Raw genomic sequence first — 20,207 nt, forward strand, 5'->3', positions numbered from 1 at the left:
GAAGGCTGTCCAAAGTAACTCTCTTTAACATCTAATTGTGACCAAAAGCACAGCAAATCTGAATGAGGAAAGTGAGAGAGAAGACTAAATGAAGCGTCTGTTTAAGGTTTCATTAATTAGGCTTGTAGGCTCATGGCTCTCCATTCGCTTGGAGTCACATGTAACATTCATATTTGCTTGTGTATTTTCCAGTAGCAGTTGAAAACAATTATCTTAGATTAAAAGTATTTAAAGCATTTCAACATAATGGTGAATTTTACATATTTTGGCACACATAGTTTTGAGAGAATTAATAATGAAAATCAATGTATGACATTTGTTAAATAGAAATTAGTAGACCATCACTCTGTAATTTCAGGTTTTTCTTTTATGACACTTGTCATACTTTTATACATTGTTAATAGTCCAACTATGCTGAAATATGTCTTAATGGCATTTCTAAAACAGCAGATTACAGCATTGTGCAAATTCTGCATTGTGTGATGTCATGATTATAATATAACATCATGTATATGTATGTACATATGAAGAGTTCAGATGCAAAACCCTCTAAATCCGTCTGACCACATTTCTTTTAAATGAGCATTTAAAATCCGGTTCCTATAGGTTTTTGCATAGAAATCGATATTTCAGACCAGGACGAGTTTAGTATTTAGTGTGTTTTGAAGTTAAATTATTTGATTAACGTATACTATGTGAGGAGAGCATTCACTCACCATCTTTATCTCATTTTTGACGTAGGTGGCATTTAGAGGCTTTTGCATCTGAACCCTTCATATATAGACATATATTAAAGGCATGGTCTGCAACAAAACTGGTTGAGCATTAGAGTGTTACCTTATTACTGCAAACATTTAGCAAATCATCACTAATGCTGGGCATTCACTCTGTCCTTCACCAAGACACATAAGATCTGTGAGGTCCAGTTTTTGTTCTGAGTCACAACAGACACAGTCCAGTGTGTGTATCTTCATATAAGATCTACTCTGTGTCCACGTCACCTAGTCCCAGTAACGAGGACTCTGCTCTATGTTCAATTAAAATGCTGTTCTCAAAAAACACATGACATCTGACATGTAAAAATGACTCAATACATGGCAAAGTACCCATTTGAATTTAAAACCCAAAGGACGATCCCCATTTAGAAAGCCATTATTTGATTTTGGGCCTTAATTTGCAAAATATACATTTGTCTCATACATCTCTTTTGGCCATGATTTCACTATACAGAAAGCTCTTTGTCTTATATTTACATAGCCTGACACACCAATAATTTAACACATAACTTAATACTGAATATTCTGTGTTCTGCACAATGTACATCAAGATGGCCCTTACAGGGACATTGTAACATCTATATTGCTACAGAAAAAAAGAGAAGCTGACCCACTAATGAATCCCTATGATCCTCCCCATAATGTGGGAGTTTCCACTGAGTGTTCCAAAAATGGCCACTGGCTCCAATCACCAGTCCATTCATCACTTGAACTGTTTTTTTTTTAACTATATGGAGGGTGTTTTTACTGTTGAAAGGGAAAACTGATAAAGCCCTACTAGTACATTCAACTGAGGTGTGAGCAAAGTGCCGGTGTGTAATGAATCTGTTTGTCAAGTCATAGCTTCAACTCGCCTAGCGTTGAAATCCTGAGGTGATTTGACCTTCTCTTTTCAGCATTTCAATGGACAGTTGGTTGTTCTTCCTGCCTCCATGTTGATTCCCAGTACCATGCGTGAGCAGTGAGCTCTAAGCAGTGCTATCAGCAGTGCAGGATCTTTAGGAATGCTTTTCGGAACTCAATGTTGAAGGTGGTGTATATGATTGGGTTGATGGCGCTGTTCACGTACCCCAACCATGTGAAAGCATTGTACATCTCCATGGGGACAACACAGCTGGTGCAGTGGGTTTTCAGGATGTGTGTGATGAAGAACGGAAGCCAACATATGATGAACACACCTGCAGGAGAGATTACACAATGGAGTTGACATCTTTGAGTACCTGCCTCTTCAGGCAAAAACGGCAATAGCTGCAGCAAGGCACTTAGATCCGATGACATTGTGGCTGCAAGCAAACACTTCCACCTACCCAGGACAATGGCCAGCATTTTAGTGGCCTTTTTCTCTTTGTGCTGCGACATCTTTTTCTTGCTTTGCGCCTTGCTCACCGCGGTGCGGGTTTTGCCATTGGGCAAGGCCTGGGTCTCTAGAGCTTTGCCAGCTGTCGGAGACTGGCCCTCTTTGGTGTGGCCGTTCTTCTCATCCCCGTTGACCTGCCTCTCGACCTGAGAGGGGCCGTCCGCGTTCACGGCAGATGGCCGCAGCTGGCCTGTTTCTGGGTAAAGCGTTTTCTTCCTCTCCGGTGGAGAGGTGCTCACCATTAAATCCATCTCCAGCTCACTGCCGTGGAGAGCAACATCCTTGACGAGGAGCTGCAATTACAGGGGCAAGCATACATGAGGCAATGATTAGATGAGCAATTTACCAGACCAAGGAAAAGAACCCTTGAGAATTTAAAGATTAAATAGAACTAGAAATGTAATGCCAGAGGAATTACAATAGTGGATGGAAAGCTGCTGGGTTAATGTTGGTGGGGAGATTCCTGAAAAAAAAACATTGAATCACTTGATCTTTGCGTTCATACAAACCCTTGTACCAAAAAACCTTGTGCGTCAGGCATTCTTGAGATATCACACTCAAGGTTTGGCCTTGACATTTGACTTCATCAGTGAGTCCATACAAATGTTCACACCAAATTTGAAGCATGTGCGTCAAGCCGTTCTGAAGTTGTGACACAAGCATGAAAGCTGGCCTTTGGAAAATGTAATTCAGAGTATGCAATGCAGGACTACTGTACTGTAAATAATTGAATCAACGTCGCACTGCAACATTTATTCTCCATCACTTTTGCACCCTTCATTAATATTAAAGCAACGTTGAAATTCTAACTACAAATCAATGGGATTTCAATGGTATTTCCACTAAAATTAATATTGAAACAATGTTGAAATTACAACCAAACTAAAGATCAACGTGATTTCAGTGCTATTTCAATTGATATTAAACCTCAGTAAACCACTATTAGCCTAATCTGGCAAAATATTGGGAAATTCATATCCTGCTTTATCTACAGCCAGGATAAATTTGGGCCTAGGTATGTCTTGTTTAGGCTACACAAGCTTGCATAAATAACCATTGACAACTTGTTATCAGTTAAGCAAGTGCATTTATTCACTCTTCATCTAGAAATTCACGTGTACTGTGTTTTCCTGCCATCCATAGCAGTTGCAGTCAGCCTGATCCTTCAGTAGCAGAGTGAAGAGGCACCTAACAGAAATAGAAGGGGGGGGGCAGCTGTTAGATAAATATGTTCAACTGAGCAACAAACTAACAGCTAAGCCTACAATCAAGTTATTTTTTACAGTGGTTCTCAAACTTTTTTTCATTCCCCACTTAGATCAAGGGGGCATTTTTAAACCCCACCTGTCCCTCATCGCTCTAAGAAAGTGGTAGGTCAAACTTAAAATTGTCAAATTTATTGAAATAATGACAAGTTCCAACTAGAAAACGCAATTCCAGGGAATTACCAATGCATGAAAATGCAAAACATATGGTGTGAAATATATTGTTAAAACAGATGATGTGCTAATTGGCAACCAACATGATGAGGTTTAATATAGTTGGAATGACTGAATAGTTAAATAGGTGGATGGCTTAAATGGTTAAATTATTTGCTAGGTATATGAGGTTTAATATAGTTGGAATGACTAGACAGTTAAATAGGTGGATAGTTTAAATGGTTAAAGTATTTACTAGGTAGATAAGGTTTAATGTAGTTGGAATGACTGAACTAGAAATGCAATTCCGAGGAATTACACGAGGGGATGCAGTCTGCTGGTTAGGGTGTTGGTGGGGCTGTTGAGCTTGCTGCTAGCTGAGCTAGATTGTATGCTTAGAAGCTGAGACAGTTGAATTCCTCACAGGTGACACCTGTGCCAGTGTTCTGATTAGCCTGGGAACTGCTCTGAGAACTACTTAACGAGCACAGCTGGCTCTATTATGACATCACAGCCTCCATTCAAGTCTATGGGGGAAAAATACACTTTTAATTACAAATATCTATAAACTATAAACTTCTCAAAAAATGAAAAACGGATAGGACGGTAAAGCCTTGGAAGATCTACGGAACGGTGTTTGAACCAAATTTGTACGTTAAGCGGTTTGGGCTGAATAGCGCGCACAAAAAGGTAAAAAGAAAAATAATAATAATAAGAAGAAGTTTTCGGATTTCAATAGAGGGGATGCATCCCCTCTAACTAGGTAGATGAGGTTTAATATAATTGGAATGACTGAACAGTTAAATAGGTGAAGAGCTTAAAAGGTTAAACTATTTGCTAGATAGATGAGGTTTAATATAGTTGGAATGACTGAACAGTTAAATAGGTGGATAGTTAAAATGGTTAAATTATTTGCTAGGTAGATGAGGTTTAATATAGTTGGAATGACTGAACAGTTAAATAGGTGAATAGTCTTAAGAGAATGAGACTGTATGCTTAAAGCCTGAGAAACTGACAGTTGATCCAGGTGGCCTGGCCACCTGGCATAAGATTCTAATTGCTATGATGTCATAAAGGCCAATGTTAAGTCTATGGGGAAATTGTCAATAGTTTTTAATTAATGGTTTAAAAAGGATAAAAGTTACAAAGATGAAATGTACAAAGCACCCATGTCCTAAGTAAGACCTACGTAACATAGTTTGAATGAAGTTTCTACGTTAAACGGTTGAAGCTGCATTAACTGCGTTAGAATATAATAACTAGAAAAGCATTTCCTGAAGGAAATACAGTGCATGAAAATGCAAAAATATTATGTAAAATATCATACAGAGTAAAACCAAACTATATTGGTTGCTAAGTAGATGAGGTTTAATATAGTTGGAATGACTGAACAGTTAAATAGGTGGATACTTTAAATGGTTAAATTATTTAGGTAGATAGTTGATGATAACTGATAACTGACAGTTAGAATGACTCTAATGTTTGCTAGCAGTTATGCTAACTATGTTAACAAAGATAATAATGTTAACCAAGTTACTATGCTAACTAGCATGTAACAATGTTAAAATGTGAACTATGCTAACCATGTGACTTAGCTAACCTAGCTAATATTTTTTAGTAGTTATGCTAACTATGCTAACTAACATGCTAACATGCTAACTATGTTAACCATGTGACTTAGCTAACTTAGCTAATTAATTTTACAGTTATGCTAACTATGCTAATTAACATGCCAACATGCTAACTATGTTAACCATGTTACTTAGCTAATCATTTTTAGCAGTTTTATTAAAAATGCTAATAATGTTAGCAATGCTAACCATGTTAACTATGCTAACCATGTTACTTAGCTAACTTAGCTAATCATTTTTAGCAGTTTTGCTAAAAATGCTAACAATGCTAGTGAATCTTAACATGCTAACTATGCTAACCATGCTAACTAGTTACAGTGGGTAGGAGTCATAGTTGATGACAAGTAACAGTTACAATGGCTGAACAGTTAAAAAGTTCAGTAGTTTAAAGGGTTAAATTGTTTAACAGTGAAATATATTAGTGAGGACTTTTATTTTGAAAGAGTTTTTGGCAGAGGAAGCAGTTGAACAAGATGTGTAGTCTTAACCCTTAGAACCCGATTGACGCAAAGTGCGTCAAAAAACACACCCTTTCTTCTCTGTTACATTGCTCCGCGACTGTTCATCGCAACGAGATAAAACCTGTATTGCATGACAGAGAAGAAGTGGGGCTTTCCAAAGAGACTACGCACTTGTCTGTACGATCAAGTATGAAAATTTAAAAAAATCATGAAATTAAATCAAATTGCATCATATTTACAGTCTATACTTCTCTGCGTTCACCTGCGCACCCATTACTCTCGTTTGAATTACTCGCGAACCCGTGATCGCATAGATATGGCAAGCATATCAGATGAAAGAGGAGAAACAGGGCTATCCATTGGCACCATGGATATCGATCTTTCTGGCTTATAAAAACAGACGAAGTGACTGCAAAATATTAACGTCATGTACACAAACCAACGCTGCACACCCATTACTCTCGGAGTAATTACTCGCAGACCCGTGATCAGATATATATGCCACACATGTTAGATGAAAGAGGAGACACAGAGCTATCATTTGATACCAAATACATCCTTCTGGGTTATAAAACAGACGAAGTGGCCGCAAAATAATAACTTCATATAGCTGGACTTACCCCACGTTTTGTCTGTTTTTGTGGCAAAGCTTGTTTTTATAATCCAACGCTATCGTTTTTCTCTATGGCAAAACATGTTCATAATCCGGTTTTGAGATCCTAAAATTCCTGCATGGCATCCAATTCAAGGCTTTGCATCCCAATTTGTTCAACAAAGCACCTTTTTTTCGTTCATGGCAATGCAGTAAAAGTTGAGAATCATCATGACTGCATACACCATAGTCAAAACAGGCAAACTTGGTTCATAATCAGATTTTGAGTCACAATATATGGAGCCTAGAATGGTAATTTTTCATCGCCTAAAAATGGCATTTATTTCCGTAAATCAACACCACATATTTCTGTAAATTGCTCAGCCCCATTGCATCCCCAACATGGCAATTTGTTTCAGCCCTACACACATGAAATGCATGTAGAGCTATGAGCTTGCTGTGGTGAGATACAGGTCAAAATATAAGAATTTTTATAATATGATTTTTATATTTTAATTCTTTAAAAATTAAAATTAAAATCAATGCTAGTACTAATACATGAAATGATGGCAGATCTGGATAGCCTAGACTCTGCCGAAAAAAACAATATATAATATGTGTGTGTGGCACTTACAATGACCAGAATAAATCCTTATGAATAAAGGTAGTGAAAATGCCCTAAAAACAGCTTAGGGTTCTAAGGGTTAATAGTGCCAGTTTGTATGCTTAAAGCCTGAGACTGGCAGTTGATCCAGGTGGCCTGACCACCTGGCATAGGATTCTAATTGCTTAACGGCTCTATTGTGATGTCATCAGCCCATGTTAAGTCTATGGGGAAATTTTGATTCGTTTTTAATTAATAGTTTAAAAAGTATAAAAGTTACAAAGATGAAAAATACATAGCACCCATGTCCTAAGTAAGACCTACGTAACATAGTTTGAATGAAGTTTCTACGTTAAACGGTTGAAGCTGCATTAAACGCGTTAGAAGGAAGAATAAGAAGAAGCCTAGGAAGAACAGTACATTTTCATGCACTGTAAATATATCCTCGGCAGCAGTTAAAATCAGCTGGTGCTGCAGATATAATAAATAAATACATAATGTGCCATTGTAAATTAAACACACATATTTCTGTTTTCCAGCAACATATTAGGAAGCATAGGCCAATATTTTACAGCATTGTACAATATATTCAATGAAATACCAACATGCTGCATTAAATGGATCACTGCTGGTTGGGAAATATTTTTTAAATAAACTTTGCAGGGATGTGATGTAGGCCTACAGTGGCTCCCGAATCAGACGTTTCAGTGATTTCACTCAGATTCTCAAAGGCATAATACTGTCACGATCGAGGCGCCTGTCCCATACCTCAAGTTTTTTGGTGAATGCAGTAATCTTAGATCTGCTAGGTGAGGTAGGTGCTTGTCTTATGGTGCTTTCTATTTGTCTTGTAAATCATCGTACACCCACTCGTACAACATGTACGAATGAGTGGCTATAGGAACACGTTTCTCTCGAGCCACAAGGGGCATTAGCAGGAGGCTAGTCATTGTTATTGTTTTGTGCTACATGTAGCCTCTAGCTAAACGCCTGGAAAACAAATCGTTACATTGTATTGCAGGCACAGCAAAACCGTGCAATGCATGAATTGGCGACTGGATTGAAGCAGCAATGTAATCTAGTGTGTAAGAACATTACATCAACATTAACTCCGAGGTACTCCGAGGTAAAGTGGGCGTGCCTGCCCAAAATGCCGCAAGAAAGCTGGGTAATTTACACTTTCCAACTCGGACGGCGGATTTACGAGACAAATAGAAAGCACGGTTAGCCTTGTAACTGGAGATTTAACTCATTGAGCCACTCATACAAACGTAGTTTAAAACGAAGGCTAAGTTTCAGCCAGTGATTGTTTGCCATTTCCCTCGTCAGGCCAGCTATCGTTACGAAAGGCGGCTGGCTGGCAATTTGAGTGCTTAGCTAGCTGCTACCGCCTCCACTGCACACAACCGCGAACCTAGAAACATGAACTTACTATGTTGCTAAGCTACAAGTTTAAAGCTAACGCCAGCTTGCTTGCTTACTTGATTAGCCGAGTCGTTTTAAACAGACTTCACACACTCCATTCAAATACAAAACACAAATAATTGTAACTTACATTGGGTGTGGTAGGAAAACGTCCGTTCCGTCGTCGCTTGTTGGACGAACCAGACAACAAGAACGTAAACTTTCTTTAAGAGGATGCTTGACAGCAGCAGTGCCTGTAGAATCGGTAGGAATAAATGAGGCAAGGAGAACGTTTTACTGCGCATGCGCACAAGTTAATTACGGGATGTGTAGTTTTAGGGAGCACCAGATTGTATGCATTAGAAGCTGAGACCGTTGAATTCACAGGTGACACCTGTGCCAGTGTTATAATTAGCCCGGGAACTTCTCTGGGAGCTTGACAAGCGCAGCTGCCTTTAGGCCATTATGACATCACAGCCTTTGAAGTCTATGGGGGGAAAATGAGCTTTTTACCATTTTTAATCCCTTATTTCTCAAAAAACTTTTTTAAAAATCTGAAAAAATAACTCTCTTGCCCCACTCCAGACCTTCAGAACGGTTATTTCAACATGTCTGTACGTTAAGCGGTTAGAGTCGCATTAATTCTTGAAAAGGTAAAAAGAAAAGGTTATAATAATAACTAGAAAAGCATTTCCTGAAGGAAATACAGTGCATGCAAAGTTATTGCTGGGTTGGTTGCTAGGGTAATTATGGTAGTTGCTATGCTATAAAAGTGGTTGCTAGGTTGTTGCTAAGGTACTTAAGGTGGTTGCTAGGCTGTTGCTAAGGTAATTATAGTGGTTGCTATGCTATAAAATTGGTTGCTAGGTTGTTGCTAGGGTACTTAAGGTGGTTTCTAGGTTTTTGCTAGGGTACTTAAGGCGGTTGCTAGGCTGTTGCTAGGGTCATTTTAGTGGTTGCTATGCTATAAAAGTGGTTGCTAGGTTGTTGTTAGGGTATTTAAGGTGGTTGCTAGGCTGTTGCTAGGATAATGATAGTGGTTGTTATGCTATAACAGTGGTTGCTAGGTTGTTGCTAGGGTATTTAATGTGGTTGCTAGGCTGTTGCTAGGGTCATTATAGTGGTTACCATGCTATATAATGTGTAAATAGTAAAAAAATTGGGATAAATAGAGAGATAGATAGAGAAAATGGGATAAATAGAGAGATAGATAGAGAAAGTTATTGAATTTGGGATAAATAGAGATAGATAGTAAGTGAGAGAAAGTAAAGAAAAGGAAGTGAAAGAAAGTTGGGATGAGAAGTGAGCTATTCAGTTGAATGGAGAGGGACACAGAGAAGAGGTTCCATTGAAGTTGCTGCAGGCAGTCAGTGAGAGAGCACAGGTGCAGTTGATTGCATTCTAATTCCTTAATAGCCTATTATGATGTCATAAAGCCAATGTTAAGTCTATGGGAATTTTTATTTAATATCTCAAAAAGTAAAAGTCGTAGAAATATGAAAAGTCATAGAACGAAAATTTGGTTCAAGAGCTACATGTCAAAGTTTGAACCAAGTTTCTACGATAAGCGGTTTGAGTCAAATTAGGGCCTGGAAGAATAATAATAATAGAGAATAAAAATAAGTCAGAAGAAGCCCGTGGAATAACAACCAAGTAATAATGCTAACCAAGTAATAATGCTAACCAAGTTACTATAATAATATAGTGCATTTGCATGCACTATAATAATGCTAACCAAGTTACTATGCTAACTAGCATGCTAACAATGTTAAAATGCTAACTATGCTAACCATGTGACTTAGCTAACCTAGCTAATCATTTTTAGAAGTTATGCTAACTATGCTAACTAGCATGTAAACATGCTAACTATGTAAACCATGTGACTTAGCTAACTTAGCTAATCATTTTTAGCAGTTATGTTAACTAGCATGCTAACATGCTAACTATGCTAACCATGTGAGTTAGCTAACCTAGCTAATCATTTTTAGAAGTTATGCTAACTAGCATGCTAACTAAGCGTAAACATGCTAACTAACTATGCTATGTGACTTAGCTAACTTAGCTAATCATTTTTAAGAAGCTAATCATTTGCTAACATTAAACTATGCTAACCATGTGACTTAGCTAACCTAGCTAAGCATTTTTAGTAGTTATGCTAACTGGCATGCTAACTATGCTAGCATACTAACTATGCTAACCATGTGACTTAGCTAACCTAGCTAATCATTTTTAACAGTTATGCTAACTATGCTAACTAGCATGCTAGCAATGCTAACATGCTAACTATGTTAACCATGTGACTTAGTTAACCTAGCTAATCATTTTTAGTAGTTATGCTAACTATGCTAACTAGCATGCTAACTATGCTAACTATGCTAACCATGTGACTTAGCTAACCTAGGTAATCATTTTTAGCAGTTATGCTAACTATGCTAACCAACATGCTAACAATAGTAACATGCTAACTATGCTAACCATTTTTAGCAGTTATGCTAACTATGCTAACTAACATGCTAACATGCTAACTATGCTAACCATGTTACTTAGCTAACTTTGCTAATCATTTTTAGCAGTTTTGTTAAAAATGCTAACTAACATGCTAACTATGCTAACATGCTAACTACGCTAACCATGCAAATTAGCTACAGTGGGTAGGAGTCATAGTTGATGACAAGTAACAGTTACAATGGCTGAAGAGTTGAAAAGTTCAGTAGTTTAAAGGCTTAAATTGTTTAACAGTGAAATCAAAGATAATGAATGCGTAGCAAGATGGGTCGTCCTAGTTCATGTCTATGAGGGCAAAGTGGAGTTCAGTCAGAGACAGGCTCTGGTTCAGTTCCCGCCTGCACAGGGGCGTGTCACTGACGATGACTTACGCTTGAACGCCGGTTCCACGCCAGACAAGCCGAGTACAAAAATAAACTTGGTGTACACCTTCATTAATGTTGATTTTCTCCCGACTGGAGGGTCATACTATCACGACATTCTACTGAAATAGGGAGGAGGGTTTAGAGATCATGATACCGTGTCCAAAATGTGCATCCATTGCTCAGAAAAATAAGGCTTTGACAAATTCTGGGAAATTCTTGGATTCGGCCATAGACCTCAATGTTAAAAAGAGAGGCATGTACTGCTACCCTATTTGCATAAATTTCCAGGGACAGGAAATGGCCTCTCATGAAGTATCTTCTTAATCAACCATCTTTGGTGAAATATTGTAGTGAGGACTTTTATTTTGAAACAGTTTTTGGCAGAGGAAGCAGTTGAACAGGATGTGTAGTCTTAATAAGGCCAGTTTGTATGCTTAAAGCCTGAGACTGGCAGTTGATCCAGGTGGCCTGAACACCTGCCATAGGATTCTAATTGCTTAACGGCCGTATTATGATGTCACAATCAGCAATGTTAAGTCTATGGGGATTTTAAAAAAGTTTTTCTTTAATAGTTTAAAAAGTATAAAAGTTTCAAAGTTGAAAAGACATAGCAGCTTGGTCCGTTTGAATACCTACGTTACAAAGTTTGAATGAAGTTTCTAAGTTAAACTGTTCAAGAGAAATTGCGTACGGAGTGGTAAGCGGAATAATAATAAGAATAAGAAGTTGTTGTTGCCTAGGAAGAACAGTACAGTGCATTTTCATGCACTGTAATAATAAGTCGGAAGAAGTCTAAGGAATAACAATACAGTGCATTTGCATGCACTGTAAAAAAATTATAATAAGTCGGAAGAAGCCTAAGGAATAACAATACAGTGCATTTGCATGCACAGTAATAATAAGTCGGAAGAAGCCTGTGGAATAACAATACAGTGCATTTGCATGCACTGTAATAATATGTCGGAAGAAGTCTAAGGAATAACAATATAGTGCATTTGCATGCACTGTAATAAGAAGAAGTCAGGAGATTTCAAGATAGTGGATGAAGAACTTAAGCAAATTACATCGCAATTTTGTACACATAAATGTTGGGTTATAGGTCAAATGGAGGCACATTTACATACACCTTTGTTGTTATTGCTGGGGATAGTTCCATTGGTCTTGACGATTACTGTGCATAGCTTCACATCCTCTGGATGAGTGCACTTGTCCTGAATTAGAAGAGACATACAGTTCACATCTTTCGAGAACTAAATTCAGTAATAACACAGGAGATTAAATTAAAGAATACATTTCATATCCAAGATAATCAAATCTGTCAACCACCGGACTGGTTATATTCTCATATGAGACGGGGATACTTCAGTAATCTTAGAAGACATGTCTTATTTCAAATATATTTAAAGAAAGTACAGTTACAGTTAACAACAAAATTATTCATACCCCTGGCAAATATTGATTTAATGTTGATTTTCTCTTGACGAATATGTTTGTTTTGACTGAAAATGAAACTGCCACATGGCGAAAGGTTGAAGGACAATGTGGTAGAAATATTGAATCAAAAAAGAAGCATTTTCATCTTTTTTAAAAAAAAAAAAAAAATGGAATAGCATGTCCAAAATTATTCATACCCTTTTTAAATAATCAGTGGAAACATCTGTATTTGCATTCACAGCTCTCAAAAGTGTTAATATCTACCATGCCTCTCCATGCCTCCACAATGATTCTAGACCGCACCTTTTTGGCAGCAATCTGGGATTTGAGGCAGGAACGATTCTTTGCCATCACTCTGGCCTTGTGCTCCCTTTTTTGACGGATTGAGGCCTGGATTCTGGCTAGGTTGCCCTAAAATGTTGATATTGTTCTCAGTTAACCATTTATTGCCATGTCTGGCTGTATGTTTTGGATCATTGTGTAGTTTAATGGTCCAATGTCATCTTTTGGGGTAGGTCTCTCAGCACACTGCATGCCTGATCCTTTCCCCCAGAATTTCATGTAGCCCCTTATTTTAGTGTTACCGTTTACTTTGAGAATGTCACCAGGTTAAAAAAACAACATTAAATCAATATTTTGGGTTGAATAATTTTGTTCTTAACTGTACTTCAAACAGGCAAAAAGCAAGGCAGTCAACTGAACCTATTGATTTATCACGGCAATTATGACGGTATGCTGCCAAAATCAATATAGAGATAGGTCAAAGGTCAGGAGGCTAAACTGATCATTAATGCTATTTTTGTGCAGGCACCACAAGACACAGAAGACACAATAACAGTTTAAAAGCTCAGCATCTAAACCAGACAGTGGCATTCTCCTAAAGTAATGGACAAAATAACAGAATTCAGCACAGTGCATGTCTTCAGTTGTCAGCGATATAAATTCTGTACATGAACATAAATTCTATGTTATGTTAGACAGAGCACTTTGATTTTCTTCATAGCACCAGACCTGGATTAGGCTTCTAGTTATCATAGACAAAACACAAATGACAAGGAACACACACATTAAGTAACAGAGTACCAAATTTATGGGAGCCACTACCACCCAATACATAGTGATACTGATTCTGTGGTAATGCAACCAAACTGTTAATGCAACGTAAAGAAACACATCCATTCGAGGAGCCCACAATACACACCCGTACACTGGCTGAGATGGGGATGGCCTCTCACCTTGGGAGTGGCATGAGGATCAATGTCTGTTGCTTGGCAGCCGCGCTTGGTGTTGACACGTTTGCGGCGCTTGCGGAGGACTACGTAGATCTGCACATACACCAGCAACGTGATGATGAACGGGACGTAGAAGGACATGATGGAGGAGTAGACCACAAACGCCGGGTTGGCGATCTCACACACCGCGCCATCTCGAGTCGCTGCAAGACAATATACACGAGTTGCACAACTCTGTTAAACAACTCTGTTCCCATCCATATACTGGAGACAGATGGCTGAATATAAAAAAGGTGAAAGGACCTTAAAGGAGCATAATGTAGTTCCTTCACCTTCAAATAATGACTGAAGTGCACTCTCATTTTGATGCTACACTGACAATACAGACAATGGAGTTTCTGCCAGGAACGCCTGGTACTGCACTATACTATTTAATGTTGTTGTGGTGGGTAGGAGCACAACACTCTTTGTCAGTTTTAAACTAATTGGTCAACCCCTTAGTGCTAAATTGGTACCCACTATGTTGATGTAAATTGACAAAAAGGGGAATTTCTGCATTGTGCTACTTTAAATGTTCTTTGAGATTCCTTGTTGTCGATTACCTGTATTATTTAACCCAAACAATAGGGGGCAGGATATGGCAAAGGACAGGACCCAAACCACAGAGATCATCAGCGTGACTCGTCTTCTGGAGCTGTATTTTGTGTTGTACAGCATTGGCATGGCAACAGCGGTATACCTGCAGGTGTAACATCAAATGCATTTAACGACTCTAGGCAAACTATGGCTAAAAATAGTGATGAGCCTGTGAAAAACTGATTAATTTTCACACTGCTTTGCTCATATAATTTACACTGTGCTGAATCTATGAGCTAAGTGTCCAAATTGATTATGAAAAGGGCATGGACATCAATATCTGCTTCATATTCTGCACTGTAAACAGCTGGATGTGTGACACTGCTTGATGACTGAGCGATGATTATGGAATTATCAATAACACATTATTGCCTATTTTGAGTTCATAACCAAACCATCATGGATCCTTCTCTCCACCATATTGCTCATTAAAAGGGCCACGTTGAACACTAATGCACCACAGCCTCTCTAAGACCACAGAACATTTTTAATTTCATATTGATTTTATTTTCCTGCGGAGGATTACCTGTCAATGCTAATAGCGCAGAGATTAAGGATGCTGGCAGTGCACATCATGACGTCCAGAGTGACAAAGATGTCACAGTGGACCTTACTGAACCTCCATTCTCCCACCACCTAGAACATGAAGACACACAAAAACGAAGAGACCACGTTTAGAGCCAGAACAAGTAATGTTGTTTGTTAGAGTACAGAGGTCAGAACAAGTGCATCCACCTGCAGAATGGAATGTTAAGGTAGCTTGCTTCCCTATTGGCCAGCATTGTCCTGACTGAGAATGATTTTCCCAATGCCTTAAGGTACAGTATAAGACCTGGAACTTTCACAAAGTTATGAAAACAATACTTGCATGATTCCACAAATAGAGGACATGTTTAGTGCCAAAACAGGACTGGCATAATTAAGGTAGCTTGCCAGCATGATGCCTTAAAGTATGAGACTCGAAACTTTAACAAGCTATGAAAACAATTTGCACATGCTTCTACAAATAGAGTCCATGTTTAGTGCCAAAACAGGACTGGTGATATTAACGTATAGATTTGAACAAATGCACAGTAGCCTATACCAAACAAAAGGGGATCTGGTCGTAATGTATAGACCCTTTCAACAATAAAAACAAAAACAATGCTTGAACATTCTATTTGGTTCCCAATCTACTTCCTCTGCATTAAGATAACATATGGAATGTCAAAAAGGAAGTCTTGTGGGGCCAACTATGATGGCCCTTTAAAAGTATGAAAGACATGGGGCGACACTTTAACAACAATTCTTCCTAGTATGCACATCCATGATCGAAAGCTCAGCACAAAATCACAATGTATGAAAACAATTTTTCTATCACGCTGATACGAGCAAGTTGGCAAGCTAATCTTTTCTGATCTGACGCTAGCGTGTAATAACCCTATGAATTACTGACAAGCTAGCATAACATGCACCGCATGTGCCTCCTGTAGTTCCACCAGGCGTGTGGCATTGCACTGGCATCATAACTCACTGGTGTGCAAACAGCCAAATCCACAAAGCCTTAAATAACTTATACAACCTCCACAGGGATAGATGGCTAAAAATTGTGGGGACAGAATGGTGTCATCCCATTGAGAAGCATCTTACATTTATTTGAATCACAAGCAAAGTGGTAAGTAATTTAATCTGTTGCCTAGAATTTACAATGTAATCATAGCACATGTCAGCAAACAACCGGTTTCATCTACAGGCCTACAACATGCTATTTGAATAATTCCAGGGCCTTATGAAACTGTCACCAACACTGGATGCAATTACCTTGAATCAGTTGTACTACTAGTATTTGGTATCTTAGTTACACTGAACAAGATTACATCAGCATTTCCATTTAATGTGTAAGGATGCACAAAAGCCATAAATCACTTGGGAACGACATCTAAGCTGTACAAGCTCAATTAATTCTGTTCAAATTATGATGTCGGGGTTTACAACATCATCTTCCAGCCAGTTCAGTTCAGATATGTTTTTTATTGCAGTCGTAAAGAAACGGAGGGAGCCAGCTTCGTAAAGTTGACTCCGTGTTCCAACACTGAGCGAGCAAGCTTACCTCCAGATAGACCACCCAGGGCATGACCAGTGTGGCCACCAGGAGATCGGCCACGGCCAGACTCACTATCAGGTAGTTGGTGGTGGTCTGCAGGGCTTTTTCTTTGGAGACGGCCATACACACCAGCACGTTGCCGAAGACGATGACGAAGATAAGCAGCGTGAGAAGCATGGCATAGTAGTTGTATGGATGCTTGGGCTGGCAGGCCGTGCCGTTGACCGTCCCATTGTCATAGTACGTGTCATTGTAGGCATACTCTGTGAGGAAATCCATGAGCTGTAGCCAGACAGAGAACCTGGAGAAGAGCAAGAACCAGAACAAGATAACTCTTCAACTTATACATATAAAACCTGGAGAAGAGATCCACTGACCACGTGGTGCAGGGACAACAACCTCCTGCTGAACGTCAGCAAGACCAAAGAGATTGTTGTTTACTTCCGGAGAGGTCACACCCAACACCTGCCACTGACCATCGACGGTGCTGTGGTGGAGAGAGCGAGCAGCACCAAATTCCTGGGGTGCACATCAGTGAAGACCTCTCCTGACCACCAACACTGCATCACTGGCGAAGAGAGCTCAGCGCCGCCTGTACTTCCTCTGAAACTCAGGCGAGCAAGTGCTCCACCAGCCATCATGACCACATTCTACCGAGGCACCATTGAGAGCATCCTCTCCAGCTGTATCGCTGTGTGGGGCGGAAGCTGCACTGAATACAACAGGAAAGCCCTGCAGCATATAGTGAACACAGCTGGAAGGATTATTGGTGCTTCACCCCCTCCCGAAGGACATTTACACCACCCACCTCACCCGCAGGCTTACCAAAATTGTGGAGTGATGCAAGTCACCCTGCTCACAATCTGTTTGATCTACTGCCCTCTGGGAAGAGGTACAGAAGCCTGTGCTCCCGCACTACCAGACTCACCAACAGCTTCATACACCAAGCTGTAAGGATGCTGAACTCTCTCCCCCCTCCACCCTCAGCTCCATAACATCCTGGACATTGGACCCACAATGGCCGCCTGCACTACTCCACTTGCACACTTGTACACTTTACAACTTGTTGTTGTTGTCCTGAAAACACAACACTTCTGCTGCTCTTACATAACTTGCACCACTATGCCACTTTCTTTCTTACTTAGGTCAAACAGAACTACCCAAGCCTTTTATTGGCCTGACTTTGCACTAGTATTTTATTGACTGTCTATGCACAATTTCAACCAAATTTTGCTGCTCTTATTTTTTCATTATTATGTTTACTTGAATGTTATGTTTGTCTGTGGACTTAAATTGGTAAAATATGTCTTGTCTTCACCGTGGGATAGTGAGAAACGTAATTTCGATCTCTTTGTATGTCTGGAACATGTGAAGAAATTGACAATAAAGCTGACTTTTTGACTTTGACTTTGACTTTGAGAAGAGATAAAGTAGCATATGATATGGGACCACAACAAGAAAGCTATTTAACTTATACATATAAAATACAAATAAAAAAACATCAATGGCCTTGTACAGCCATGGTGGAAGACTGGTATTTCAACCAATGTGTTTTCTTTCTTTCAGACAATCTGTGGCTGTTTTGCTCCATACATCATTGACTGAACATGGGCCACATTTCAGCTCAGCATCCTCACTGATAAACTAGTCATCTCACAACTAAATTGAACTACATTTGGCCAGGTAATTTCCATTTGAATTTCAAAAGTGTGTATCGAGCATTTAAATTGATTTATTTATGAGGAAGACATGCTTGCTTCCCTATTGACCAGCATTGTCCTGAGAATCATTTCCCCAATGCCTAACGGTATGAGACCCGAACTCTTAACAAGCAACGAACACAAATCTCACATGCTTTCACAAACTCCATCTGTTTTTATTGTACCATTAAAAGTCAGACTCTGTAGGCAGCCACCCCCGAGACTGTAATATCCCCATCTTTTTTAAACACAATACAATGGAGACATTATAGTGCCAGAAAGTCTGTTCTTATTTCGTGGTGACCTTTACATGGCATTTTGCAGAGGTGCAAGTGATTAAGTTAAGAGCTTTTCATCTCAAGGCCAGATGAGGTGAGGCAAGAGATTTGGACACACAAGTTAACCCACCTGCATGTGCTAACAACCAACCCTTAACATTTACCAACAAGCCATGAGTAAATGAGTAAGACTTGAGATAGACATTTCCTGGTGTACTCATTCGTAAGGAACTTAATTCTCACATGTGTTTTCAATAGAAATCTCCATTGAAGTCATTTAGTCTAGTAAGTGCAATCCATGTTTGGGAAAGCAGGCCTATGTGTTTGGTAGCAATCATGCTGACGTAACAGTACAGCGTTATGGCTTTGTGTTGTGCCGTAACAATGCTCTTATTTCACGATGCCAGCGTAGGTGTAGTAGTGGGGGAATATGCTGGACTCGCCCTGCCTCACGTGTGGAGGTTGGGACAGACGGCTGGTGTAATTCACCCTGTCAGCCTCTACTCTCACCTCTGCGGGATCTGGAGGTTTTAAGCCCAAATTGTAATTCTAAATGCCTTAAGCCATTATCGAGTCCTGTCGCCAACAGCACTCCATCACCCCCACCACAAGCACACACACACACACACACACACACACACGCACGCACACACACACACACACACACACGCACGCACGCACGCACGCACACACACACAGTCACCTGTCTCTCTCTTCCTCTTTCTCTCTCTCACAGCCACACACAATGTAATACAATGTAAGGAAAACAAATACAGAGGTCAAATAAATACAATAGCTATACACATGCACCATCTTAAAGAGGTAGACAGAAAAGGAGTCAGTCTCAAAAGCTAAATTAGATTTTATTTTATGGTAAGATACATTAAACTCCTGCTTTTATTTCATGGTTAATATTCCCACAGAAACATAATGTAAACGTGATGCAAAGTGGATTGGTATGGTTCAGGAATCCCTACCTTACCCATGGGAAATAATGTCTTAAAATATTGGCACACAAGAATTACAGGCTCACAACAATAGACTAGAGGAAAATAGGTAATTTCAACCCCTGCCAGGTAGCAATTACCAGCAGGATTCATGGGGCCAGTCGATAGTCTTTGGCACTTTGTCTTAATGAAGGCACAATTTGTCCCCTGTAACTTCTTTCCTGAAGGTCGTTGATTTGTAGATCTGGAATATTTGCTTTTTAGCTTCAAATAACAAATTAACTAGGATATAGTAACCATTGGGTATGTATGAAGCACCCATTACATACCTTGGACACTTAAATGTGTGCTAGTGCAGACTATGTGTTCCATTATGAGTACTAATTCAATGACCTTTGTGCATCTAAATGTATACTTATTCGGGGCAGGGTTTAAACCAAGCACATCTAAATGTATACTTATTCGGGGCAGGGTTTAAACCAAGCACATCTAAATGTATACTTATTCGGGGCAGAGTTTAAACCAAGCACATCTAAAATTGATACAAAATGCAAAACCCCCGGACAGAAGCAAACAGAGCAATGTCTTTCATAACGGACTGGTACAGGTGTGTTAAAAGACATTAAAGGTAATGAGATCAAATCTAATGCAATGGCTGAAACAAGCCCTAACACTGAGGAGTGCCATTAATATCCGCAGGGAAGCAGCTAATTTGTGATACAATATGTGTTAATCTGCAGGGAAGCAGTTCATCTGTGATAGAAAAGGAAAGGGAACTAGAATA

At 39.3% G+C, this 20,207-nt stretch overlaps 1 protein-coding gene across 1 annotated transcript in view; it reads right to left on the minus strand.

Moving 5' to 3' along the window:
- Window positions 1-665: 665 nt before the first annotated feature.
- drd2b (dopamine receptor D2b) overlaps window positions 666-20,207 on the minus strand; it is a 35,802-nt gene continuing 16,260 nt past the window's right edge. The window contains exons 2-8 of the mRNA XM_048238159.1: window positions 16,505-16,799; window positions 14,942-15,051; window positions 14,382-14,518; window positions 13,783-13,982; window positions 12,238-12,324; window positions 2,084-2,426; window positions 666-1,954 (exon numbers count right to left, since the gene is read on the minus strand). Of these exons, the coding sequence (XP_048094116.1) occupies window positions 1,758-1,954; window positions 2,084-2,426; window positions 12,238-12,324; window positions 13,783-13,982; window positions 14,382-14,518; window positions 14,942-15,051; window positions 16,505-16,777 (1,347 nt within the window). The 5' untranslated portion in view covers window positions 16,778-16,799 and the 3' untranslated portion in view covers window positions 666-1,757. The remainder of the gene's footprint in view (window positions 1,955-2,083; window positions 2,427-12,237; window positions 12,325-13,782; window positions 13,983-14,381; window positions 14,519-14,941; window positions 15,052-16,504; window positions 16,800-20,207) is intronic.

Source organism: Alosa alosa, chromosome 2 (assembly GCF_017589495.1).
Source record: "Alosa alosa isolate M-15738 ecotype Scorff River chromosome 2, AALO_Geno_1.1, whole genome shotgun sequence".
Classification (NCBI taxonomy): Eukaryota; Metazoa; Chordata; class Actinopteri; order Clupeiformes; family Clupeidae; genus Alosa; species Alosa alosa.